This window comes from Chrysemys picta, chromosome 7, assembly GCF_011386835.1.
Source record: "Chrysemys picta bellii isolate R12L10 chromosome 7, ASM1138683v2, whole genome shotgun sequence".
Lineage (NCBI taxonomy): Eukaryota > Metazoa > Chordata > Testudines > Emydidae > Chrysemys > Chrysemys picta.
In genome coordinates this window covers 2569556-2596252 of record NC_088797.1, presented here as the reverse complement: position 1 = coordinate 2596252, position 26697 = coordinate 2569556, and the positions used below count along the sequence as shown (strand labels likewise).

At 46.0% G+C, this 26697-nt stretch overlaps 1 protein-coding gene across 10 annotated transcripts in view; it reads left to right on the top strand.

The window, feature by feature from the left end:
• FHIT (fragile histidine triad diadenosine triphosphatase) overlaps positions 1–21217 on the top strand; it is a 1007374-nt gene extending 986157 nt beyond the window's left edge. For all 10 annotated transcript variants that reach the window (XM_065550632.1, XM_065550631.1, XM_005297876.5 and 7 more), the window contains 2 exons: positions 7400–7509; positions 20912–21217. In XM_065550632.1, the coding sequence (XP_065406704.1) occupies positions 7400–7501 (102 nt within the window). In that variant the 3' untranslated portion in view covers positions 7502–7509; positions 20912–21217. The remainder of the gene's footprint in view (positions 1–7399; positions 7510–20911) is intronic.
• Positions 21218–26697: the final 5480 nt, after the last annotated feature.

Here is a 26697-nt window from a genome sequence, read left to right as displayed (position 1 = left end):
AATAGTTTCTGTCATAAAAGATTAATTAATCCCCTGGAAAAATGTCAAACTGTTGACTATGGATTCCAATGAAAAACTGAGAAGCAACAAGAGACTTAAGCCCGAATCACCTCAAATGATGGGGAGAACTCAAGGCCACAGCAGAGCCTACCTCAGGATATAGTGACACTGAAAAAATTCCTCTCATTTGATTCAATCTCAGAAGATATACGTGGCCTCTCTTAAGATGTATGTGATGTAAAATCCTGAATGGCTCCCTTGGAAAATGAGCTACAAGACACTGCCATTGAAACCAATGAAATTAAAAAAGGAACTGCCTCCTTAAAGCTTAGGCGGGACACAGTGGAAGAAAAACAGGATCACTTCAAAAACAGATCTCAAAGAAACAGCCTTCGCCTCTTGGGCATTGCTGATGGTCTCAAGGAGAAGGATATTATCAGCTTTCTTGAGAAGCTGCTCCCTGACACATTTAAAATGGACCCCCAGCTGTCCCCATTAGATATTGAAAGGGCTCAGCGAATGCCTGGTACTAGAAGGCAGGAGTCTGACAAGCCCAGACCCATTATCTGCAAGCTGCTGAAGTTCAATAATAAAGTCAGGTTAATGAATGCTGCCAGAAAAGCTGAAACCCTTACGTACAAAGGCCACAAAATTTCTCTTTTTCGTGTCTTCTCAGCTGAGCTTAACAACAAGAGGGCTGCGTTCAATGGCATAAAGCAAATCCCCCGGGGGGCCAATGTCAGATACAGCAGCGAGTACCCATCCACCTTCACTCTGGACGTAGCAGGCTCCACAAGATTTTGCAAACCCCCCTGCGAAGCGTGGCAGACGCTTCAAAGACTTTGATGCAAAATTTTGTTTCACAGTTGATTCAGTCGTCTCTAACTTCATGCAAGAAAATAAGCACTCAGTTACTTCAGATACCATCCTTTGGGAAGCTCTGAAAGCTACTGTAAGAGGTGAATGCCACAATAAATATGAATTTCAGCAGGGCCCCTGGGAAAGGTGGCTTTGCAAAACATTTTGTAATCAGCTATCGTCTATCCTTTCCAGGGTCTTCATTGAAACATCCCGAACAGGAGCCATGGCTCGTGACATAAGAACTGCTTTGATAACTTTAATATTAAAGAGGAACAAAGATGGTCGCAACTGTGGTGACGTCGGCAGATTGAAAAATAATTGCAAAAATGTTAGCAACGTAATGGGACGTCATCCTCCCATCAAGTATACACAAAGGTCAGGCCGGTTTCATTAAAGGAAAATGGGCTGCTGATAATACAAGAAAAATTTCTCACTTGATCCAGCAAGCTCAGATGTCAGATATTCCCTCCATAGCTCTTAACTCTAGATGCAGAGAAGGCCTTTGTTAGGGCTGAATGGCCTTATCTCCGGCCCCAGCTTATCTCCGGCTCGAAGGAACTGGCTTTTGGGGGAGGTTTAGGTTGGATATTAGGAAAAACTTTTTCACTAGGAGGGTGGTGAAGCACTGGAATGGGTTACCTAGGGAGGTGGTAGAATCTCCTTCCTTAGAGGTTTTTAAGGTCAGGCTTGACAAAGCCCTGGCTGGGATGATTTAGTTGGGAATTGGTCCTGCTTTGAGCAGGGGGTGGGACTAGATGACCTCCCGAGGTCCCTTCCAACCCTTATAGTCTATGATTCTATGATCTAATGGCTGTCCTAAGAGCATTTGGATTAGGACCAATGTTCCTGAACTGAGTCAGTGTATTATACAACTCTCTCCTCACTTTGCTATCAACTAATGGGATTAGTTCTCCCACATTTCAAGAAGAAAGAGGGAAGCAACTGGGTTTTCCTTTCTCCCCTCCTTTTTAATCTGTCTCTTGAACCCCTGGCAATGTATGCCAGCACTCAGCCATGGAAGGTGTGACTGTAAACAGGAAAGAATACAAAATCAGTTTATATGCTGATGACATATTTGTACTATTGAGGAATCCATCCTCCTCAATCCCATCATTATTGAATGTAGCTGACATTTTTGGAGAGATCTCTGGTTTTCGCATTAACTGAAATAAATCACAAGCAATGGATATATCCAAATGCCCAGGTCCTTCTCAGTTTCAGCATTTTCCATTGCAAATAAGCAACAAAAATAATTTATTTGGGTGTAAAGATTTGTCCTGTTCTTCCCAAAATTGTTTCTATAAATATGGACTGTATAGGAAAAGAAAATTCTAAGGATGTAGAGAGGTGGTATCTCCTCCCTCTATCTTGATTGGGGAGAATAGAAATAGCCAAAAGGAATATCTGCCCAAGAATGACTTGTATCATTAGCCTATTGCCTTTCAAGGTCTGTCCTTTGCTCTTTTCTCAAATGAATAGGCTTATTACGCAATTTATATGGAATAAAAAACAACCACACTTGTCATGCAAGACCCTTAAAAAATTCTGGGCAACTGGAGGTATGGGGTTGTCAGCTTTGTATCTGTATTATCTAGCATTTCGATGTGTCCTATTGTAAGGTGGTCCACTCCAGTAGCTCTATATGCACACCAGCTGGGTTTGAGGTAGAAAAAAGCTTAGCTAGGCCATTTGGTTCCCTCTCTTCTTTTATATACCTTAAGAGGCTACCTATATCTGTAAGGAAAAATCCAATCTTTGCATCTACATGGGCCATCCTGCAATGCATTAAGATGGAGACAGCATCCGATCTTACTAATTCTCTTCTCATACCTCTATGGGATAACCCTGTCTCAGGATCAAGGCCAGCTCCACATTTAAGACAGTTTGGATAGAAAAACGATGAACAACAATTAAAAATATAATGCAAGATGATAGACTGGCCTCCTTCAAATACGTGTAGAACAAATATCAGCTACTGCTGTCTCAGAGTTCCTTCTTTCAATGGCTATGCCCAAGGATTCACTGCACGTTAGGGGACAATTGGCCCATTCCAACATTCTCACCTCTAGACAAACATGTTAAGAAATATGGAAACAAAAGTCACTTTGTAGGAATTACTTATAGGTGGCTTAGTGCTTTGCATCACCCTCTCTATCTCAGTCTCAGAGAATATGGGGAAAAGAACATGGCTTTACTGTCACAAGAGAAACCTGGGAGGATATCTGGTGTAACGTGAAAGAGACTTCAAGTTCTTTATCCTTGTGATTCTTCCAGAACAAGGTATTAAACAGGTACTACTGGACTCCAGAACATTGTTTAATGCTAGATTGGCAGCACACAGCGAATGCTGGAGATGCAAACAGGCACATGCCAACCCTTCACACATCCTCCACAGCTATCAAAAAGTGCATGTGTTCTGAAACACCGTATTGCTCTCTCAACAACTTTGTCGCTATCTCTCCTTCTCCAAGCTTGTGTATTTTAGAAGTGCTGGATGAGTCGGTGTTAGAAATGGATTGCAGTAACTATTTTAGTGGCCAAAAGAGATATTTTGTGAAAATGGAAATCTGCAATTCCTCCCTCAGACACAGACTGGCTTAGTGAGCAATCTACTACTGCATTAATGGAAAAAAGGACTCTGTCTAAATAGAAATGTTGGGAAAAATATGAGGCTGTCTGGTCACACATGAAACTATTGCATACTTTTTCAGTTTAGTATATAGTTGTCCCCAGCACTCATAGGTTTGTTCTCACTTATTTATCACTTTAATAATTGATACCCTTAGGGTGACCAGATGTCCCGATTTGATAGGGACAGTCCCGATTTGGGGGGCTTTTTCTTATATATGCACCTATTACCCCCTACCCCCGTCCTCATTTTTTACACTTGCTATCTGGTCACCCTAGATACCCTGCATGACCGCTAAGGGTTCAGGTTTGTTGGTTTGTTTTTTGTTTTGTTTTTTTTCTTTTCCAAGTAATGAAGGTTGAATTTTGTTACTTATATGCTATTTTCATCTTCGGCATGTATTTATATAGATTTTGTTTCATTATGTGTTTGTATTTTATAGAAAACAATAAAAATAAGAATTTGATAAAGGAAACAGACATGGCCCTCTCTACGTATAACCTGCGTCTCTCATTGCTTTCCCTGATCCACCCGTGATGCCACCTCAATGCCCCATTCATCTGCTTCTCAGCAAAACATCTTTGAGCTTCCTTCTGGGCCACCCCCGTCTTTGTGTAACCCTTTCCTGAGCTGGCCCACTAAGCCACGGCCTTCTCCTCACTGGTGTCTCTCCAGCCTCTTCTCAAAGCCTACCGGAAATTAGCCAGCTCAGACTCTTAGCTCTGCTGTGCCGTACAGCAGCCTGTGCTGAGAAACCACATGATCCTCTCAATGTTAACCTTCTCCTTGTCACAGTGACCCTTGGCCTGCCTGTCCCCAACGCTAGAGCTGGTCCGAACATTTTCAACTACATTTCATTTTGCCAAAATGTATTGTTTTGTCAGAGCCAGAACATTTCATGGTACTGGCTTCAGCGACATCTTGTACCCTACAGCCAGGTGGCCAGGGCACCACTGTGGGATGTGGGGGATCCAGGTTCAAGTCCTTGCTCTGCCTGATTCAGAGCTTTTCCATCCCAGGTCCCTCTGACTCAGGCAGCGCAGTGGCCCAAACCGGACTCTCCCACACCCCATGCTCACCAGGACACACACTCGGGTTTCAGTCCCCAAATGGACGTTTCGACAAAGGCTGTTTTCACGACCATGTCTGAAGGGGTCTGGTTTCATTCCGGTGCAGAACGAAAACAGATTTCGAAACCTCCGAGTTGCCACGAAAGGGAGTTGTCGTCCTCTGGTCAGCTCTCGCCAACCCCTGCGTGCTGGCTCGTGACCCGACCCTGCGTCACGACCGCCAGGAGCTCGTAGCTCCTTGGGGGAGAGAAGAGGACTCTTGTGAGGTGCCTCGCACACATTTCACCGCTCCGCCTTTTAATCAAATTACTTGGGCACGACGGGTGTAATTCTGGTGGTGGCGGAATACATTGGAGCTATGCCAGGGGCCAGGGTTCCACTCGTGGTGTGTAGTGGGGACGAGGAAGAACATGTACCCCAACTGCTGGTGGTTTCCGATCTCCTCTTTGGCTCCTACGCCTCCCTGCCACATTTCCAGTTTACTGTTTGGCTGCTTTCAACTCGTGTCCATCCACCAGCTGCACGAGCCATGGCTCCTTCCTCCCCTCCTTGCCCCGTCCCCCCTCCAGCTGCTAACGGGTAGGCAGGTCTCAGAGGAAAGTTTCTGGTGCAGACTTTTTTCGCAGTTCCTTCTCCTAACCTCACCTCATTCAGTGTCTCACTGGACAGCTGGGAGTGCAGAAGGGTAGCCAGGAGGCAGACAGTGCCCTGAGTGGCTGGGAGACAGTGGTGGTAATGGAAGAATCAAGATCCTCTCTCCCGCTTAGGTAGCAGTGGATTCAGGGGAGTGAGAGAAAGGGGCAACTGCTCAGGGTCTGGGAGAGGGCACTGACAAGGGGAAAGTCTGCTCAGGTCCTGGAGGCGATCGCGGGAGAGAAGTGGCTCAGGACCACAACAGGGGGCAAGGGCAGAGAGAGGAAGATGCTGCTTTGGACTTCTGGCAATGGGAGAAGGGGTGTCATCAGACAAAAGGGACCATGGAGGGGGACAGCCTGAGGTGTGTGAATGAGATACCAAGAAGAAATGAGCTTCTCCATATGACACATTTGCACCATTAGTAGCTTTGGGGGCTTTAAGACTGATTGCAGGTGTCTTGTAAATTCTTTCTAGGCTACAGCTAATTACCCTCTGTGAGACACAGGAAACCAAGACTGTTACCCTAATAACCCCAGACACCTTCACATGCCACCATTTGAAGATGCAGTCTCATGATTATTGGGATTCGTTTAAAGACACTTAACATCCAGGCTTCTCTTTGATGCAAGTCCTGGAGGCAGAAAGGATCTAGGTTGACAACATAAGCAATGTACCTTCCCCTGGTTTTTATACCTTTCTTTCTAATCCTGTGAAATTGTTACGAGATGGATTTATAACGTACCTACAGCTCATATAAAAAATGAAAATTAGTTCTCTACTAGTGGAACAGTAATACAGTTTAATTTGCCTACAGCTATTGTATCTGCCTTGATATGGAAGGTAATAGCAGAATATGAAATCTGTGTAGCAGAATGTAACACTGCCTAGGACTTTAGCTGGCAGAAGAATTCTGAGCAGGAGAAATATAGCACGAATAAAAGTATTTGTGGGTTGGATATATGCTAATAATCCTAGTTTATTGCTAAACACGCCATATATGGCAATGCAGTTTGCTTGGCAAATGTAACATTGTTTTCATCTCTGCTCTTAACTGCTTCATTTTCAGGAATAACGTTTGTTCATGAATAAGAGGTGCAAATTCATTATTTTCTGCAACTGGCTGTGACAACAACAAAAAAAGTTGATATTGTAATGTTCTTCTTTGGAAGCACTGATGCGATGAATATGCTCTGCACCGCATTCTGTACCTAGACACATTAAAAATCTGCAATACTTTGGAGCCAAAATAAGGATTTAATGTGAATGTTTTTGATTTGTCTTCCATCCTCAGTAATAATACTCTTTGTATGATCAGTGGCAGCTATTTTTGAGGCTACGTATGTGTGAATAGCCAGTGAAATGAGGTTTTACCACTAAGTCTGACTGTCTCTCCTCCAATGCTGAGTCCAGGACAGTGTTTCAAACGGCCACATCAGCAATGCGCGCACTTAGCACTTACTGTTCAGTACACAGCACTTCATTGTATGCCTATCTGCCAAGCCCTATGCAAAGGTTAAACAATTCACATGCGTATGATTATTCCCATTCGGATGGGCAACTGAAATACAGAGTGGTTAAAGGCAAAGATGAGGTTTTGTGCCTGGGACGGGGTGTATGTATCCCGCTCTTGGCATGGGGTGGGTGGGGATGAGAAAAGGGGCCTGTATTGAAAAGTGCATGAATAAACCATTGGTCCTCTGTAGCATGTTGGCAGCTGGGCCTCTAGCTGCAGGAAGGTTTGGGGCTGGGCCGAAGCAAAAACCAGAGGGAAATTTAGCATAAAATTCCTATAAAATGTCATAGCGGTTGCCGCCAGCACAGCTCCCTCCAAAACACTCAACTGTCATCCCAATCCATCAATCACCCCCACATTCACAGTCACTGTTAATTATCCCGTTCCTGACCTGCCTCACTCCAGAGAATTGATTAATACCTGCTCTTCCCCTCACAAATTAACATCACTGCCAGTCCCTCCCACCCTCAGAATCGAGCGGGACTTCCCCTTCACCATACAGAATCCATCCGTGCTCACCCTCTACCTCCATACCACTCTCTTCCTTGCCCCAAGTCCGTCGATACTAGTCACAGCCTAGCTCAGAGTCCATCCATACCACACACGCCCGCTCCCATGGCAGTTCTGACAGGGGAAGAATTGGGAGACCATGAACTAACTCCGCTCTTTGTTTTGTGTTTTCCTACTAAGCTGGAGCATCACGACAAAGGAGAAGAGGACACCCCTGTGAAGTGGAGGTCTGAGGATGAAATGGCAGCCGAAGCAGCAAGCCTGAGGAAATATTTTCAGTGAAATCCGAGGTAAAGATTCCTAAGAGACGGTACAGATTGATTGATTTATGCAGCACCCAGAACGGGCATCATAGGGTACGTCTACATTGTGAGAAAAGACTCCCGGCACTAGGTCACAGAGCCTGGCTCAGCTGATGCAGGGCTCAGGCTGTGGGGTGATACAATTGCAGCATAGCCTTTCAGACTTGGGCTGGAGCGCGGGCTCTGAGGCCTCGTGAGGGGGGGGGGAGGGTCTCAGAGCCGAGACACCCGCCTGAGCTTGAATGTCTACATTGACATGTTTAGCCCCGCAAGCCGAGTCAACTGGCCTGGGCTCTGAGACTTGGTGTCACCGGTTTTTTATTGCAGTGCAGCCAGACCTGACAGGCACAGACCCTGTAAGGCGTTTACAATCAAGGTTATGGGGAGCAAAAAAATGCTAAAAGCAGCAAGAGAGGGAAGGGAGCACAAGAGTCACAAAAGGAGAGACCAGGCAGTTTCTTGGGTTTGTTACGTACGTATCACTGTGGTTCCAAAAGAACGTGCTGCATCCACTATGCTCCTCGGCACCAGCTTGGAGACATACTCTCTCTCTATATATATATATATATGGAGATATACACCTATCTCCTAGAGCTGGAAGGGACCCTGAAAGGTCATCGAGTCCAGCCCCCTGCCTTCACTAGCAGGACCAAATACTGATTTTGCCCCTGATCCCTAAGTGGCCCCCTCAAGAATTGAACTCACAACGCTGGGTTTAGCAGGCCAATGCTCAAACCACTGAGCTATCCCTCCCCCACTCAGCAAGCCCTGCCCAGGAAGCAAGACCCAGCTCACAGAAACAGGCACGATTTGCTAACAGCTTCCACCCAGTGGTGTCTGGCAGGCCCCAGCTTTCCTTATATTCACAATAGGAAATAGTCTCCGTATCTGTGGGGTAACTTGATAAATGTTCACGTTTTAGAGAGAGACCACTCTGTGCATTTTATGCAAATATATGTATACTATATGCAAGGCCCAGTGCTAACCCTACTACAAGTGCTACTTTATGTTTGTAAGTCTTAACTCAGCAGTTCAGTTTCACGCTCAAAATAAACCTGCTGGGAAGCTGCACGTTGTGATAAATTTTCCATTGGCCCTAAAAGAAGAAACCGTTTGAAGGGAGGGGGGGGGAATAAAAACAGCTTGGCACGTGCTAATGTTTGGTGCTGTAGAAATTGAGATATTTTCATCTGATACCTGGAGTCCCAGACGTGGGATCCTTCCAATAGAAATTAATTGACCCCCTGGAGCCCATCCGAGTTCCGCGAGGATGTATAGCTCTGTGATAGTGCCACAAGTTTCCTCTTCTCTTCCCCGTCAGTCGTTAGCATCGTCCAGCACACTCATTTCTCTGTTGTTTCTGACTGTTTCGTATTTTGTCTCCTAGGGAGCAGGAAGCCTATAAATCTTCCTGCCTTGTGGCTGCGACTTGCTATTTGCAGCACAGCTTGGGAAATCTTTGGCTTAAACTCCACAGGTTGCTCAGCTAATATGCGTGGCCATAATGAGTTTTGATTGTCAGGTTCTTAGGCACTGTGTCACTTGTTTTCGGTTCCTCAGATCCTTTTTGCTGTGAACTTTTCCTGGCTCACCTCTCATTTATTCACAAGAGGAAGATGCAATTAGAAAATGTCCAACGTAGGCAGAAGGGAGGTATTCTTAGACGATGCACATTCAAGCACAATTATGCAATAACAAGAGGTTCTGTTTAGATAAGTAATTAACTTACTGCAGCATTCATGCAGACTGGACTTTGCTGTACTTTATAAAAATGGAAATTGAAAAGACTGCTTGGACCCATTTCTTTTCCAATGCAGGCTCTTTCCCTGCTGTATATTTTGTAGGGCTTCTTCTGGTCTAGTTATAAATGAAAGGCTCGCTGCAATTTTCAAAGGAGTCTATGTGAATTTGGTGCCCAAATACTATTGAAATTCAATGAAAGTTGGATGCCTAACTAAGATTCCTTTGTGTACCAGTCAGATTAATAGATCTATAGATTTCAAGGCCAGAAGGGATCATTGTGATCATCTAGTCAGACCTCCTGTATAACACAGGCCAGAGAAGTTCCCCAAAATAATTCCTAGAGCAGAGCTTTTAGAAAAACATCCAATATTGATTTTAAAATGGTCAGTGATGGAGAATCCACCACAACCCTTGGGAAGTTGTTCCAAAGATTAATTCATCTCACCATTAAAAACGTACACCTTATTTCCAATCTAAATTTTCTAGCTTCAACTTCCAGCCATTGGATCATGTCAGACCTTTCTCTGTTAGACTGAAGAGTCCATTAATAAATATTTATTCCCCATGTAGATACCTATAGCTATGATCAAGTCACCCTTTAACTTTCTCTTTGTTAAACTACATAGATTGAGCTCCTTGAGTCGGTCACTATAAGGCGGGTTTTCTAATCCTTTAATTCTTGTGGCTCTTCTCTGAATCCTCTCCAATTTATCAACATCCTTCTTGAATTGGACACAGGATTCCAACAGTGGTTGAACCAGTGCCAGATAGAGAGGTAAAACAAGCGCTCTACTCCTCGCCGAGATTCCCAGAGAGTCACTTTGGGAGCTCATGTTCAGCTGATTATCCACCATGACTCCCAAATCTTTTCCAGAGTCGCTGCTGCCCAGGATAGAGTCCCCGTCCTGAAAGTGTGGCCTACGTTTTTTGTTCCTAGATGGATACATTTTACATTTAGCTGTATTAAAACACACATTGTTTGCTTGTGCCCAGTTTACCATCCGATCCAGATTGCTCTGTATCAGTGACCTGTCCTCTTCATTATTTACCACTCCCCCAATTTTTGTGTCATCTGCAAACTTTATCTGTGATTATTTTATGTTTTCTTCCAGGTCACTGATAAAAATGTGAAATAGTGTAGGGCCATGAACCCATCCCTGTGGGACCTCACTGGAAATATACCCGCTCAATGATGATTTCCCCCTAGACTCCTAGACTTTAAGTTCAGAGGGGGCCATCATGAGCACATACTCTGACCTCCTGCACATTGCAGGCCACAGAACCTCACCCACCTACTTCTGTAGTAGGCACCTAACCTCTGGGTGAGCTACTGAAGTCCTCAAATCTGAATTTGAAGACTTAAAGTTATAGAGAATCCACCATTTACTCTAATTCAAACCAGCAAGAGAACCATGCCCCATGCTGCAGAAGAAGGCACAAAACCCCCAAGGTCTCTGCCAGTCTGATCCGGGGCAAAATGCTTTCTCAACCCCAAATATGGTGATCAATTAGACCCTGAGCATGTGGGCAAGACCCAACAGGCAGAAACCTGTTGTAACGCAGAGCCTCTCCAACCACAGTTTTAACTCAGAGCCTCTCCATCTAGTGTCCCATCTCTGGCCACTGGAGATACTTGGGGCTGGTCCACACTAACCCCCCACTTCAAACTAAGATACGCAACTTCAGCTACGTTATTCACGTAGCTGAAGTAGAACTATCTTAGTTCGAACTTACCACGGGTCCACACGCGGCAGGCAGGCTCCCCCGTCGACTCCGTGTACTCCTCTCGCCGAGCAGGAGTACCGGCGTCGACGGCGAGCACTTCTGGGATTGATCTGGGATCGATTTATCGTGTCTAGACAAGACACGATAAATCGATCCCAGAAGATCGATTGCTTACCGCCAGACCCGGAGGTAAGTATAGAGTACCCTTGGTAATAGTAGTCACGGAGGGGCCATAAGCCATTGTAGGCAATCTCATCATACCCCTCCATTAATTTATCAAGCTCAATCTTGAAACAAATTAGGTTTTTTGCCCCTAGTACACCGCTTTGAAGGCTGTTCCAAAACCTCATTCCTCTAATGGTTAGAAACCTTTGTCTAATTTCAAGCCTAAACATACAGATGGCCAGTTTCTATCCATTTGTTCTTGTGCCAATATTGACCCTTAACTTAAATAACTCCTCTCCCTCCCTGGTGTTTATCTCTCTGATTTGTTAGGCTAAACAAGCCAAGCTCCTTAAGTCTCCTCTTTTAAGATTGGTTTTGAGACCTATCAGTTAGCCAGTTTTTAATCCATTTAATGTGTACCATATTAATGGTATATCATTCTAGTTTTTTAATCAAAATGTCGTGTGGTGTCAAGTGAAGTGTCTTACAGAAGTGCATCAACACTCTTACCTTTATCAACCTAACTTGTAATCTCCTAAAAAAATGTATCAAGTTAGTTTGACAGGGTCTATTCTCCATAAACCCATGTTGACTTGCATTAATTACATTACCTTCCTTTAATTCTTTATTAATCAAGTCCCATATCAGCTGCTGTATTATCTTGCCTGGGATCAATGTCAGACTGATGTCTGATTACCCGATGTGAGATGATCTGTGTCATCCCATTTACTCTTTTTGAAATGTGCATAATATTAGCTTTCTTCCAGTCTTCTGGAACTGCCCCAGTACTCCAACACTCATTGAAAATCAGCATTAACAGTCCAGGATGTTTTAATACTGGCAGCATGAGACCTCCAGCATGTGTCACTCAAACTGACGTTCCCCGTAATCACACAGCTCTTACTCCTATACATTATAAATAGGTGCATAAGGAGGCAGTGGTCATCCTGTTCCCTAGTATCATTATATCCTACAGAAAGGTGTAGAAATAATGTAAAACCCTAAGCTAGATAGCTAGTCAGAGCCCAGCACTGCAAGCAGATCCACTCAGCTGCCCTTCGACCCATGTGCAGAGCTCTCTTAAAGTAAATGAGTTTCTGCAAGGGAGCTGAATCAGCAGCCTAGGTCAGCCCATTCAGGTATTAGGGTTGGTTCTTTTCCTAGGTCTGACGCCATTAAATTATTCATTAATGGTATCCTCATCGCAAGAGGGTTTTGCCCAGTTCAGGCTGTGCTTTTTAGCCTATACAGACGCTCCCCAGGTTGCATAAACCCGACCTACGGAAATCCGGATTTACGGAAAAAGTTCCGTAAGTGCCTTTTTTTGGGTGTAATTGTCAGAGATACGTTCCTGACTTACGCAAAACTTGACTTACACAAGGCGTTCCAGAATGGAACGCTTGCATAAGTCGGGGAGCTTCTGTAATTCCAAACACCAAGGCGTCACTGTGAAACTCGTCTCCCTCAGAGTGTTTTTAATTCTGATGCTAAAATGCTCTGAACTTAATGTAAAGTGCACATCCTTAGAGCTTTTCCTCCGTTGCCCACTCCCTGGACCCTGCTTTCAGCAGTAGGAAGATTGAAAACTCCTGGCAAATTAACAAGGTCACAGAAATTTTCCTTCAGGGCTATTTTTGTTTTTCACCTCAGCAGAGTCTTAGGAGTTCTCCTGGCAAATCGAAGTGCGCCTGGACCCAATTTTGACTGAGATTTGAACATGGCCCATGGGATAGTCAAAAAACGCTGAATGTAGAAATTCTGGAGGCAATGAGCAGTGGTGGTGTAGGCCTCCTTCCCTGTTGTTCTGATTAAGTGCCCGGCTCTGAGAAATGTCAGTTCATCAAGTTTGCTCATTTTGGCCACTCTGAGCTAATGCGCTTGGTTGATGTCAAAGGGACTGCTCAGGTGCTAACGCTAGGCGCCTGGTTAAGCATATTGCATAGTCAGGGCTTCCAAGGTTCAAATATTATATTTGACCCGGTGCCTACGTAATAGTTTTGAATCATTGAAAATATGGAAACTATCTACCTAATTCACCCCCTTCTTCAGGGTTTCCACCACATTTTCAGAGCTTTTGGATAACTATTTACTGCAGCGTAACTGTTACATTTTAAATTTGGCAAGTACCCTCTTCAGTCAAAGTCCAGGCGACACTTGATTTTCACTTGAGTGGCTCATGTATATATTGCAGGGTGGACCTCAGAAAGAGAAGCTCCTCTTCCACCTGCCAGCCTACGCTGTGCTATTCTGCTCTGCTTTCCCCATGCAACACAGCCCGAGGAGCAGGGGTAGGAATTAGGCCACCGTATTTGCCTTTGCTCCTTTCCTTTAAAAAATATCCCTTTGGCCTGGGCAGGTTGGGCTTTAAGGTCTCAGAGCTTCCCTAGCTACCCTCGGACTTAACTCGGCCTTTTGCCATTGCACCAGCGCTGTGTTAGGCATAAAGGAACCACCTAGCTGTATTTGATTGGCTATACAGTCATTGGGACGGTGTTATCTTTCTGCCCTGCAGCTGTCACCACACCTGAAACTACTCACATTTCCTTTGCAGCACTTCTTGCATGCTGCCTAGAACCTGCCTCCTGGCAATTGCCTGTCCCCTCCTAAACACACTCACCTACACACAATTCTGGGCCCTACCCTCCTGACCCAATGGGCTCGTGTTAACTGGTTAATTGTAATTCTTACTTAAGGGTACAATAGGTTGGCAAAATGAGATATCACATTGCAGTTAATACTTTAAAAAGACTCAATAGTGATTTCTCTTTCCTCTCATTAATGCATTCCAGTGTCAGCACTTGCAGATGTCTTTAGGTCAAGGAGGACTAAAATAACTGCTGATGGCTTCCTTTTCTATAAGAAAGCAAGAGAAATATCATTTGAATATAATAGGAAGCTCTTAATTCTCTCCCTGCTACATCTGCAAAGTGCTGTTCCACCCCTGACGCTCCTGACAGAGCCGTGTGCTTGAACGTTAGACCCCTGGCGAACAGAAATATCCTGGGGGTTGCTTGAAGAAATAAATACTTTTAACATTTCCAACTGTGTGTTGTTCTATCAGGGATGATAAGAAGATATTTAATTAGAGACGATGAGAAGATACCGGTCCTCTATAATAGATGAGACTAACAGGGGAGTTCAATTCCTAGTCAGTCACTGTTATCCGTGTGTCCCGCTTCTTTCACGTCTTTCTCCCCACTTCATTGTACTCCCAGCTGCTCGGGACGCGCCATCATCTCTAGGACACCTCCAGCTTGAGCTGTCACTCACGGAATACTTACAACCTCGCTCCAGCAAAGATTAAGCTCACGAGAAGCTGCAAGTAACTCAGGAGAGGACCGGAATTTAAAGCAAGGGGGGGTTCCTTTTTAAGCAATGCGCTGAGCTTGTGCGGCTGTCCTTATTGGCTGCCCATGGTGCCACTCACTGGCCCATTTGTTCCCTGAGGGTGAAACGCACCCCTGTGCAGGAAAACACTGCAAGGTCATCGCCCCTCTTCAGTCCACGTAATAGGCTTCAGTGGAACACAGTCCTGGTGCTGATCCCCTGACAGGGGTGAATTTCACTGTGTATGAAAAAGAAGGTTCGCGGCCTCCAACGCATGGCTCTTTGTGATTTCTGTGGTTTCTTTCTGCATAGTAATGTAAAATACCTTTCGATTCGACAGAGGTCCATGCGTCTCCCTGCTGCTCCTCCACCTCCGAACTCTGCCTTATTTAATACTGTCACAGGTGTTGAATCAAGTCAGTGTGTGATGGTCCTAGGCGATGTTAAAACTGAGCCGTGTACAAAGCCAGACGCAACCCCCTAAATGAGGGGACGTCCACCAGCATCTCAGCCTCTGGGTCTGGTTAAACAAAACCTAAAAGGAAACTACTTTTATGGCAAAGATTTTTTTAAAAATCAGTGCTTAAGATCACAGCAGCTGAGAATTTGCTTAAAATGACCGTCGCTCGGGATGTTCAGCAGCCATTCCCATCCGAGTATCAACCACCCTCTGATCAGTTATTTATCCCAATGAGTTTTGCAAAATGATGTAACGTGTGAGACAGGATGAGAGAGAAAGTGCTCTTCTGTACAGAGCAATTCTTAATGCAGTGTTGACATTTTAGGATCTGTTTTCAGATGCATCTCTCCAGGTTTCTAACCATCACAGAAATCAGGAGTCTTGTTAGCAGGGTAAATATTTTGATGTTCTTGTGTCTCCTGAATTTCAAAACACACCACACTTGCCTGAGAATAGGCTAAAGATTAAAAGGATTCATAGGAAATAAGTTTCCGTTCCTCTTTCTGACTCCACTCCTTGAGCCGAGACAAGAGATGGGATAGTCACAAGTTTCAGTGAGGTTTCCTATTTTATCTGCAAGTGAGTAGTCAGCCTCAAATGTGATGTCAAAATGTCCCCCTGCATACAGAGGATTGACAGTGATACTCCGTTGCCAACTGCTTGCTGAGCTATATATAGCCAATTGCTTTTAATTGTTTGAACACGTGAATCTTTTAGGTGTCATGCCAAATACAGGATTCTTTTAAAAATATTTCCAAGTAACGCATCCTGCGCCCTGGGGATGGCTGTCTGAGGTAAACCCTTTCCCCCAGCCCGTGGGCAGTTCGCCATTCTCTGACCAAGTTGAAAAGACATTCTTCTCTTTCTGGCTCCGAAGGCAGAATGGCTCCCTGAGGGCACTGGTGTAGTTCAGATCCTGCTGTCGCCACCTCCTGCAGACCAGGTTCTCAGCTGGGTGTCACAGGGTGGGATGGGCCCTTTAAGAGCGAACCGGTCCAGCCCACCTGTGCCTCCTTAATAGCCTCTTGATGAAGCCTGATGGAGGACAGCTGGTCTGTATAACGAGCCAGAGGGGAAGAGGAAACTGTGGCAGAGGTTGAAGAAAACAGGAGATCTCTGACCCTGGGGGGGATGGGTTTGGGCCTGGAAGCCAGAGGGCTAAAGAAGGCTGAGAGCTGGGGAGTGGGAGGGGTTTCCCTGCTGGCCTCCCAAAGCCGGAGAATAGACTGTCCCTCCGGGGAAGAAAGGGATTGAGGGCTGGGGAGTTCCTGCTGGGAGAGCGGGGGGGGGGGACTCCAGCGAGAAGGGGCTGCGCACTGAGTAGCAGGCTAATCGTGAGGAGGAGCCTCCAGCCTGACAGAAGATGTCAGGGATGAATGCGTGGGGCTGACAGGGGGCGTGGAGAACGCTTTGAGTTGTTTGTTTATAAACCCAGCCCCAAAGGAGTGGCATTACTGGCCGCAAGAGAGCCCCCCGGTGCAGTTACTGATGTATGGAGCCCCAACATGGAGAAACTGAGGCAGGGTGCGTGCTCCTCTGGCCACAAGGGGGTGCTCAGGAGGTGGCTGCCTTGTAGCAATGGGCATCACTACATCCGAGCTATGCCGAGTAACTGCTGAGGAGACTCTGACCCTGGTAGCACAGGAAGCCTCGTCTTTGCTTGGCATTAAGGCAGTGTATTGTTCATGCTTCCTTCTCCCCCAGCCTCCCTTTCAGTTGTCACTCAGCTCCCTGGAGTCTCTGGAGCAGGGGGCAGCTCCTTCAGCTTGATCACACAGGGTGAAATTCACTCTAGCCACATAAAGCCCAGCTCTCCCAGCTCCATGCAGGCAGAAAAGCTGCAGCCGTGAGAACCATCCCCAACCAGGCCCCGGGTGTGGTGCATCTCGGCAGCCCCCACCCCAGCCAGTTCCACTGGGTGCTTGGCCACTGGATCTGCCTTCAAGTGGATTTGATCCCCTGGCCCGCCCCACTGCAGCCTTCCACATTGGGCAGAATTCAGATCCCCGCAATAGCAGCAGGAGACTCCTCTGGAGTGGGAAGAGGCAAGGGCAAGGGCAAGGGCAAGCCATGGCCCCCCGCCTGGCTCCCTCAGGCAGGCTGGCTGAGAGCTTATGCTGGGCTACATCTTAGCCCTGTGGCACTAACCACGCTGCATCGGTGAGATCTGACCGTGACTGCACTCAGGCAGTGTCTGCACATACTGTAATCACTACGCAAACACCCATTTTACTAATCAGCTATAGATTTCTACACACTCCAGCCTTAAGTGCCATTAATTATATCACACACTCAACAGCCTCTAAGCACCATCAATTAGAAATCAGGAACTCAGTGTCCCCGGGAAACCATTATGACCTAAGAGAGTGAACCTTAAGCTCCAAAGGAGATAGGTTTCATGAAGGTCACCTTGAGAAACAACATCATAAGAATCCGTCAATAGACGAGAATGTTCCCAGGGTGTATTTGACGATATTTTGACTAGCTGGAAAGGTTGAAGAGAAGAACGTGTCATATTACAGGGTCTATTCTTCCCCTAAAATTAGTTTTCCTGCAATAAGAAACAAGTAAATATAAAGTAATCCTTTTTCATTTCAACGGAATGCAAGGAAAAGTTAATATCACCAGAAGCTTCCTGAACAAACACAACCTGGTCTGTGAGAGTGTCATCTGAAGTGTAAAAACTTCTTAAAATATCTCTCACATGGAAGATGTAGCTATAAGAGCAATGCAATTACAGTGGCTACTAATGAACCATGTAATGCATAAGGGAAAAGGTTTCCCCATAAGTGTGATGTGTTAATGTATAATGTGCCTACTGCAAAATGAATGTTGATTCTTGTTCTAGTCTGGGTGTGTCAGAGTCATTTTTTCCCTTGCAGCCCAGTGAAAATGAAGACTCGGGGGAGGGCAGGCTGAGTGAAATTCATCCCAGTGCAGGGGGGCACCTGAAAGCCTACGTACCCCATCAGTCCTCATTTGAGGATTTAAGGGGTGCACTGACCTAGTGCTGTCTCTGCACAGGGATGAACGTCAAAGAACTCTGGGCTTCCCTTTCCCTGGGGTTAGCAAAATTTGTAGGGTACCTTGAGCGCCACAGATCAGCACCTAGGTCCTGTGGTTACAGCCAGAGAGGCTGTATAAAGTATTACTTTTTTTAGTGTTAATAGTGCAAACTCAGAAGGGTCAGATGTTCTGTTCACACAAAAGCTTGAATCCCAAATATCAACAGCCAGATATGTTGATCTGGTTTTGTGCTTGATTAATCAGTGGCGGAGAGGGGGAGGGCACAACTTAGGGAGCAGAGCGTCCCGGGATCTCGAAGAGAACAGAAGGAGAGGTGTAGGGCAATGGTGACGTTTCAGAGAACACTGATGAAAAGAGGAGTCAAGGGCTTTCAGATCTGAAATGGAGCTAGGGTGACCAGACGGCAAATGTAAAAAATCAGGATGGGGGTGGGGAGTAATAGGAACCTGTATAAGAAAAAGACCTCAAAAATCAGGACTGTCCCTATAAAATCGGGACATCTGGTCACCCTGAATGGAGCTGGGCTCTGATTCCTGCAAACTCATCCATGGTGTGAGTTACAAGATACACTGACGAAGCAGGGAGGCCCTGTTTAAAGCAGATTCACAAGTAACTTACAGGCTGCCACACAATGGAGACGTTAGCACTCAAGATGCCACGAAACGGGGAAACACATGTTTCAGGGAGAAGAGACAACCAAACAATGATGTGGGCAGGTGGTAAGACACCAAGCAAAACAGCACACCTAGTGCTCAACTACTAGCCAAGTGCTGTTACTGTACTGTTGTGGGCATAACATGAGAGAGAGATTCAAAGCAGCAATCTGAATATGATCTTGTAGCTGACGTGCTCCCGTATGTGAGTTTCAATAGCCAAGCTGTGGCGACGGCAAGGTAGAAATAGCCGTTCAAGGGAGTAGATATGTGAAAAGGGAGCGATGTTGGACACATTGTACAATTCGTCCTTCCCATTTGTCCCTCGACAGTCACCGGAACACTTTGGTAACCATGGCCACTAGTGTGTATCAGGATGGGAGGTATTGTGTCCTCGCTGTGCACATGCAGCTTCTCTCACGATTGCAGATCGAGGACACACAATGTCCCTTTGAGTCATGCTACATATAGCACAGTAAAGGGGTGATGAAAGGGACTTTTCCTGCAAAGAACTCAATGGTAAACTGCCTTTGATCTTTCTTTTGAGGGTGAAATTCTCTGCTTCAGGGCTGGCTCAAGGCTGGGGTATGGATCCATAGGGCACCTTGAAAGTTTCTGGGAGCGGGGGCTCCATCCAGAAGCAGGAGCAGTGAAAGCTTTCTAAAAGCAGGAGGGCCACTGGTGCCCAAAGTGTGGCCCCCACCTCCCATGTCACCACTTCCCCCCGAGCCCCCACCCTTGCACTGCCCCTTCCCCCGAGACCCCTCCCCCGCACCACCTCTTCCCCCAAAGCCCTGCCCGCACGCTGCCTCTTCCCCCAAGTCCCTGCCCCTGCACCGCCCCTTCCCCTAAGGCCCTGCCCCCACGCTGCCTCTTCCCCCACCAAGACCATGTCCCCTGCTCGCTCCTCTCAACCCCGCCCCGCCAGATCCTTGCACCTGCATGGAGCCCCACTGACTTCACTAGGACGTCCCATGAATGCCGCAGCATGCAGAATCAAGACTTCTAATGGCACAGAAGGGACTATGATTGTAAAGTGCATTTACAGGAAGCTCTCCAGGAGGCTGGATGGCCCAATGGCTAGGGTAGAGGGCTGACAGGAAAGAGGGGTTCTAGGCTAAGCGCTGCCCGTGGCCTACTCTTGGCCAAATCAGTTGGAGCTAGATTCACAAAAGATGCCAAATCTCAGCATCAGGCCCCCCTGCAAGGCACAAAATCCCCCCTCAGGTGCTCTGAGCTCTCTTACCAGGTTGGGCTCTGTGGATGAGCTCACACCAAACAGCTGGGCTTTGGGGAGGAGGAGAACATCCCTCATAAACAGCGCTTTTAGCTCCGTGGTTCGTGTACTCAGCAGGAATGCGGAAGACCCCTGGTTCAAAGCCCCCTGAAGGGGAGAAGGGATTTGAACGGGAGTCTGCCACCACTCACAAGGCCCGTGGCCTAGTCTGATGCGGGGGTCACCCAGCCTCTCCTGGTGAAGCTCTTGCACCGTGAATAAATAATTCACGGCCCACTGGGCCAGAGAGAGAGCAAGCATGGGACTGACGCTGTAGCTGGGTGGTTAGAGCATTCACCCAGGAGACAGATCTGTTGCTTCTGAGAAATAATCCCCCCTGCCCCGATTTAGGCCCCAACTCCCTTGCCTTGGCATCTCCCATAGGCAAGCCCAGCCGGGGAGCCGCCTAGCATGCTGGCTTTTGTGACTCCCGTTCTGAGGCACCTCTCTCTCCCCATTCATCGTCTAGAGAGTCGAGACAGCTAATCCAGGCTTCGTGAATTTCTGTGATTTTGTATCTACCTAAAAGTAAGGTGTGGTGACACTCAGCATGGCCATGCCTGAATTCCCTTCCGAATCTAGCCTTTCCTCACTCTGTGGCTTAGTTTCCCTTCTGTAAAATAAACATAATGCCACTAATCTCCTTTGCAAAGTTCTTTGAGATCCATGTCTGAAAAGGTGTTATCACTATTGGCACATGGGCTTGATCTGTATAATATAAATAGATTCCATCTAACTGGAATATTGAAATGACTTGCTATAACCACTGTACAGTTATGGTTCTCCTCTCCAAATACTAGCTGCTGCCATATGAACTGGAATATGCACTAGCTGGCTTTAACCCTGAATATTTCATTTCCTCTATCATAATCACTGGTTCCCTTTGCACAGTGCTAATCAGCATCTAGCCAATTAACAATAAACAAACTCATTTTATCTTACTAATACAGATCAAATATGTTATGGCTTTTAGCTTAATGTCTAGTGGAGCTTTTAATGGTCACTATTTTTCAGGTGAGACAATCTGGAACAAATCCTGGAGCATAAGAAAACCAAAAAAGGGACTAATTCGCCAGTGCTCTGTGACATTGGACCTGCAGCTAACCAGCTTAGATGACATTCTACAAACAATGGCTTCATCCATGAAACACTTTATTGTACCGTTGGATATCGGCGGGGTTGACTTTCACCTAAGACGACTGACAGACTGGATTCAACACAAGCTTTTGCATAATGGCTCAGATTTTTGAATGATGTACTTGGGAGTGAATCTTTTAAAATTGGCCCTGGGCCTAAACTGAAATTAAACTAGCAGCAATATTTGTCTGGTGTGTTACATTACATTTATCTGGATACATTTCAAAACATTGGCTCCATGTTGTGCCTAACGATATTCTGTTTGTAATGTATTGTAGCGCAGAAAAATTACATCTTTTAGTACTAGTGTGCTTCTCAGAAACCAAAGCTTTGTTATAGCCTGGATACGATAAGCCTGGAGAGCTACCATTCTGCTAGATAAGATTATTGAATAAGAAATGCATAAACTTTCTTAAGATCATACATTCCTCTCTTACTTTTAATGTATTGGTACAAAGCTGTAGGGGCTTAAAATAGTGCAATACACTTTAGGGAATTAATCAAAATGTGAAGCTGCTCATGTGATATTCAGCACGTTACGGCCTATGATGTAAGGGTTGTTGCTTGCAACAAAACATGTTAACTTTGGTTGGTTGTTATTCGCTTGATGTACTCGCTCAGTAATAAGATCATCTGCAGAGCTGCTCTGAGGCGACTCTGCAGTCATTTAGCTATTTATTGCCAGTGCATCACAGAGAATATGTGGCTGAAATGAAGGCAAATGGACATCTAATATACTGACAAGAGCCCTGAACTGAAGCACAGTGGTGGCACTCTTGAACTTTGGGGAAGTTTGGACCCCGATCCCAACCTGAGTTTGGCAGCTCAGGTCTACAGTTGTCACTAGAAGAAGGCAGCTTTTGTCATCCCTTGCCACACAGTGGTATGTGGGACAACAGTGTTCTTAATGCAGAATGGGAGAGAACGGCAGTAGCTCAGATACTCTGCGGTCGCTGCTTTAAACCACGGCAACTTGTACAGCATCTTTGCAATGGGGTTGACATGGGCCATCAGCCATGAATATACCAGAACTTCAGAGAAGTTCGGCGTCAGATCCGAATCAGGATTCAGATGCCACCAGATTGACCCGACACTACATCAAACAAAATGAAACATGCCAGAAATGTGTAAATAAATAATCCTTCTGGGAGTGTCACGGAAGCCCAGTCTGATTTGAGACTTAGTGAAAATGCCCAGGGTATACACAGTGCTTGGGCCAAAGTCTGGCCAGGACCAGGGATAAATTTGGCCCATTGACTTAGAAACTCTGCTGAGCAAATTCAGAGAGTAACATCAGGAGTGAAGCAAAGGCATTTGGCTAGAGTTAGGCTTGGCAGAATTCATTTTTTTATACTTGTGTCAGATAATAGCAATGTTTCTGTGTAAGTATTTTTCTGATTATTATCGATTAAAATTTTCCCAGTTACACAGAATTATGGGGTTTTATGCATTTTTTCAGTATTTACCAATTTACATTTTCACAGTTGCAGGAAATGCTGGGGGAGGAAGCCAGACAGTTATTTAATGACAGGAGAGGTTGAGATTCAAACGGTTAAAACTTTATAACCATCAACATCACATGTCAAAGTGTACAAAGTAAATATCCTCAAATCAAATTCTCAAGCAGCATTTCTCTTACTTTGCCTAGCAGTACATTTTGATTATTAGCGACGGAAATATTTGTGTTGGTTTGCGTGTGTGCGATGAAATTGACATATAAAGCTAATCCTTCCAAGCCTAGCTCTAGTTATTGCTCTGATACTTTGCAAACGTAGCTCCGGGACGCCTGTGTTTGCTATCACGGATTTCACATGACAGCAGACATCTTCCGCAGACTTTTGAGAAGCCGCAACCATTCTAATGCTATTTTATTTCCAGTCAAAGTGAAGAGAAATCCCCTTCTGACAGAGTCTGTACATCTTAGTCCCTGAACAAGAGTTGCAATACAGAAAAGGAAGGCACAATGGCAAGCCACTTTCCAAGAACCCAGCAAATGAACCAGTCTGAAAGGTCCTCCCTTTGCATTTGAATATGTAAAACAGAGCTGATTCTTCAACGCGAAGACAATTGCCATTCCATACAGGTAGGTGGATGTGGAAGACCCTGTGCTTCAATTACATTTGCAAGCTATTTTCAACCCTTGCATTTGATGGCTTCATATTCAGTATGGAATATTCTTGTATTAAATTTTGTAGCCAGCGATGAAGGCAGGATACCAACCACTTCATATCACGCCTGCCTAGTCGATGACGACTGACCGGCAAGGAACATTTCATTTGCGTTAATGAGGATGCCGTATCAAAGGTCTAGTTAAAAAAAAATCCTCTTGTGGCATTATGTACAAAACAACCCCTTGATGCAGTACAGGTGGGTGTGTGTTTCCCTCCTGTTTTAAAAAACAGGATTTGCACTAGATGGGGGTATACGTTAAAGAATTAGTGGTGGCTAGGGCCGGATTAGTAACTCTGCAGTTATATGGGAAGTAAAAAAGCCCTATTTAAATCTAGGCCTGCCACTAGCACCTGGCTCATTCATGCACTCCCCACAGCCCTAAGGAGGAGGGGACTGGGAAGACTGGCTTGATGGGACAGACTATAAGGCATAGCAGGTAGGCTGGGAATCATTAGAAAAGGGACAGATAATAAGACAGAAAGTATCCTATTGCCTCTATATAACTCCATGGTACACCCACACCTTGAATACTGCGTGCAGATGTGGTCGCCCCATCTCAAAAAAGATATATTGGACTTGGAAAAGGTTCAGAAAAGGGCAACAAACATGATTAGGGGTATGGAACAGCTTCCATATGAGGAGAGATTAATAAGACTGGGACTTTTCATCTTGGAAAAGAGACGACTAAGAGGGGGATACGATAGAGGTCTATAAAATCATGACTGGTGTGGCGAAAGTAAATAAGGAAGTGTTATTTACTCCTTCTCATAACACAAGAAGTAGGGGTCACCAAATGAAATTAATAGGCAGCAGGTTTAAAACAAAGAAAATGAAGTATTTCTTCACACAATGCACAGTCAACCTGTGGAACGCTTTGCCAGAGGATGTGGTGAAGGCCAAGACTATAACAATATTAAAAAAAGAACTAGGTAAGTTCATGGAGGATAGGTCCATCAGTGGCTATTAGCCAGGATGAGCAGGGATGGTGTCCCTAGCCTCTGTTTGCCAGAACCTGGGAATGGGTGACAGGGAATGGATCACTTGATGATTATCTGTTCTGTTCATTCCCTCTGGGGCACCTGGCACTGGCCACTGTCAGAAGACAGGACACTGGGCTAGATGGACCTTTGGTCTGACCCAATATGGCTGTTCTTATCAGCACCTCAGCACTTCCACTGCAGCAGGGGCCGGACCGCTGGTTGGCCTTGAGATGGGCTAGTCTCTGTACTCCCTTTCCCTGCTGCTCAGCCACACTCTTACCCATGCTGGCCATCATGGAGTGTCTTCTACTGGTGCCAGTCACTGTAGTGTGCTGCTTTTCATGGGGAACACGAGAGGGATACAGGGAAACACCTAGGTGCAGAGGAACAAATGCAGTCAGGAGGAGCCAGGCAGTCCAGTTCTGCTCTCTTGTCCACTCTGATTTTCATTCATGTAACTCCATTGTTTTCTGTGGGCTTGTTCCTGAATTTCCAGTGGGAGCAAGAGTAGAATCCGGCCCTGCGTTTCCTCCTCTGCGTACCCTGCTATGGAATAAAGCTTGCAGAAGGTGCTCTGAGAATGGCTCCTGGCACCACAGAGCCGGTGGCCGCTCAAACATCCACGCCATAGGAAACACAGAGGGCCAGAGGTGCCAAGTCACCTTCAGAGCTGACGCCTCCTAGTCACGGACATTTCAGAGGTGAGCAAGAGTCAAGCCGCTGCTAACACCCTCAAACTTTGGGCTATTAAAAACCTGGAATTAAATGTGGCTGCTTGAGTGCATTTCCAGCAATTTTTTGCAAACCAGTTCCTCTCCCCCCCCCCCCCCCGCCCATATGCAAACACTAATTGATGCATGGAGTTCTATTTCCTCACATGTGAAAGGACTTAGGTATCTAATTGCATTTGCCACTTGCACCAAAAATGTGCATAAAAAATTCCAGGTATAAAAAAAATCTCTGTATTCAAAATTGCCAATGCAGGTTTAGACACTGGGTTGGATCCCATTTGAAATTTTAGCCTAATCATCAACTCATTGGTAGCAGTTTGTTCTGTTGCAAGTCCCTGCAGGAATTTTTAACACCTTGCCACTATTAGCACCGTGCTGTAACTCGCATTTCAGAGACAAGAGCAGTGGAAAAACCACCTGTTAGAAAGGAGCATAGTAGCAGAGCACTGCAACATTTGTTAACCTTTTCTTGAAGTCGCAGAATTCGGAGAGGTGCCATCTGTCAGATCGCTCCAAAGCCAATCAGTCTTCGTTCAGTGCTTCGGGATTAAAAGGGAACAAAGAACTGGCCACCTTGGATTGCATTTCTTCCTTTGCAGATGACTTGTGTTATTCTGGAAAACTCATTGTAAAAAAAAATCCTGCCCTACTCCCTGCCCCCCGCCCCCATTCTGGACTTGATCGTAGGGGATTTGGGTGTTAGGAACTGATCGGTCCAAGGAAAAGGCACTTGTTTTAATGTGAAGACAATAACAATGCTGCATCGGCGCTAAGCAAGGGCGTGTGCCTGCAAAGAGCTGAGCACGGCCTGTTTGTGGCTGTGTGGCCTGGATGCCCGTTAGGAGGCGAGGATGCCCCGAACCTCAAAGTTTAAACTCAGTGGTAGATGAACAAAGGAGCTGGAGGCGCGTTGGTACCTAGACGGAAACACACTCAACGTGCCATGGAAAGTCGGGCTTCACTAAAGCAGGCAGTGTCATGCAGTGCTTCCAGCAGGGCCGTGAACACAGTGCGAGGACATCTTCACATTCTTTGTTAGCATTAGTCTAGCTGGAGACGGGGGAGTTTACGTCCCAGCGCCATCTTCTGTTTCTCGGCTGGAGGCCTGTTAACCACCCCCGGTTGCTCAGAGACATGCACAGGTTGCTGGATGCAGGGCCTGGACACGTGCGGTGTGGGATCCGTCTTCGCATAGCCGTTCGTAAATCTGCTGATCGTTGCTTGTCACACATCCCCGCTGCTTGGCCTCGCCTGTGAATCGATGTGCTCACATAAGGCGGAGGGCGGATTCTCAGCAATGTTACAGACCGGGGACCATGACAACTCAGTTTGGGAGGGCGCCTGGGTTGAATGCAGGAGGATGGCCTTGTATCTCAGGTCTTTGAAAGTGACTCAGGAGACCAAGCTCAGTTCCTGGCACTGCTACAGGTGCCCGCTGCCCTTGGGCCAGTCCTGTAGTCTCAACGGACTGCAGTTCCCCATCTGTAAGCGGAGGATGATAGCACTGATCTACCACACACGGCTGTGGAGAGGCTAAACTTTGCCAAGGAGGCAGCGCTGTGTCACAGAGGGGGCAGAGTGTCAGAACATATCAAAATAGTTCAACTGCCGAGGGAAAAAAAATCAGTTCATCAAAAAGTATCAGGTAGATGTCTCTGTAACGGCCCTCCACCTCTCTTCTGCTGCTACTCGCCGTGCATGGAGCTGCCGCTTGGCTTATCCTGTGAGCAGAGCTCAAGCAGCCCTGGCCTGAAAACGGAATTTCCTTCCCAGGAAAAAA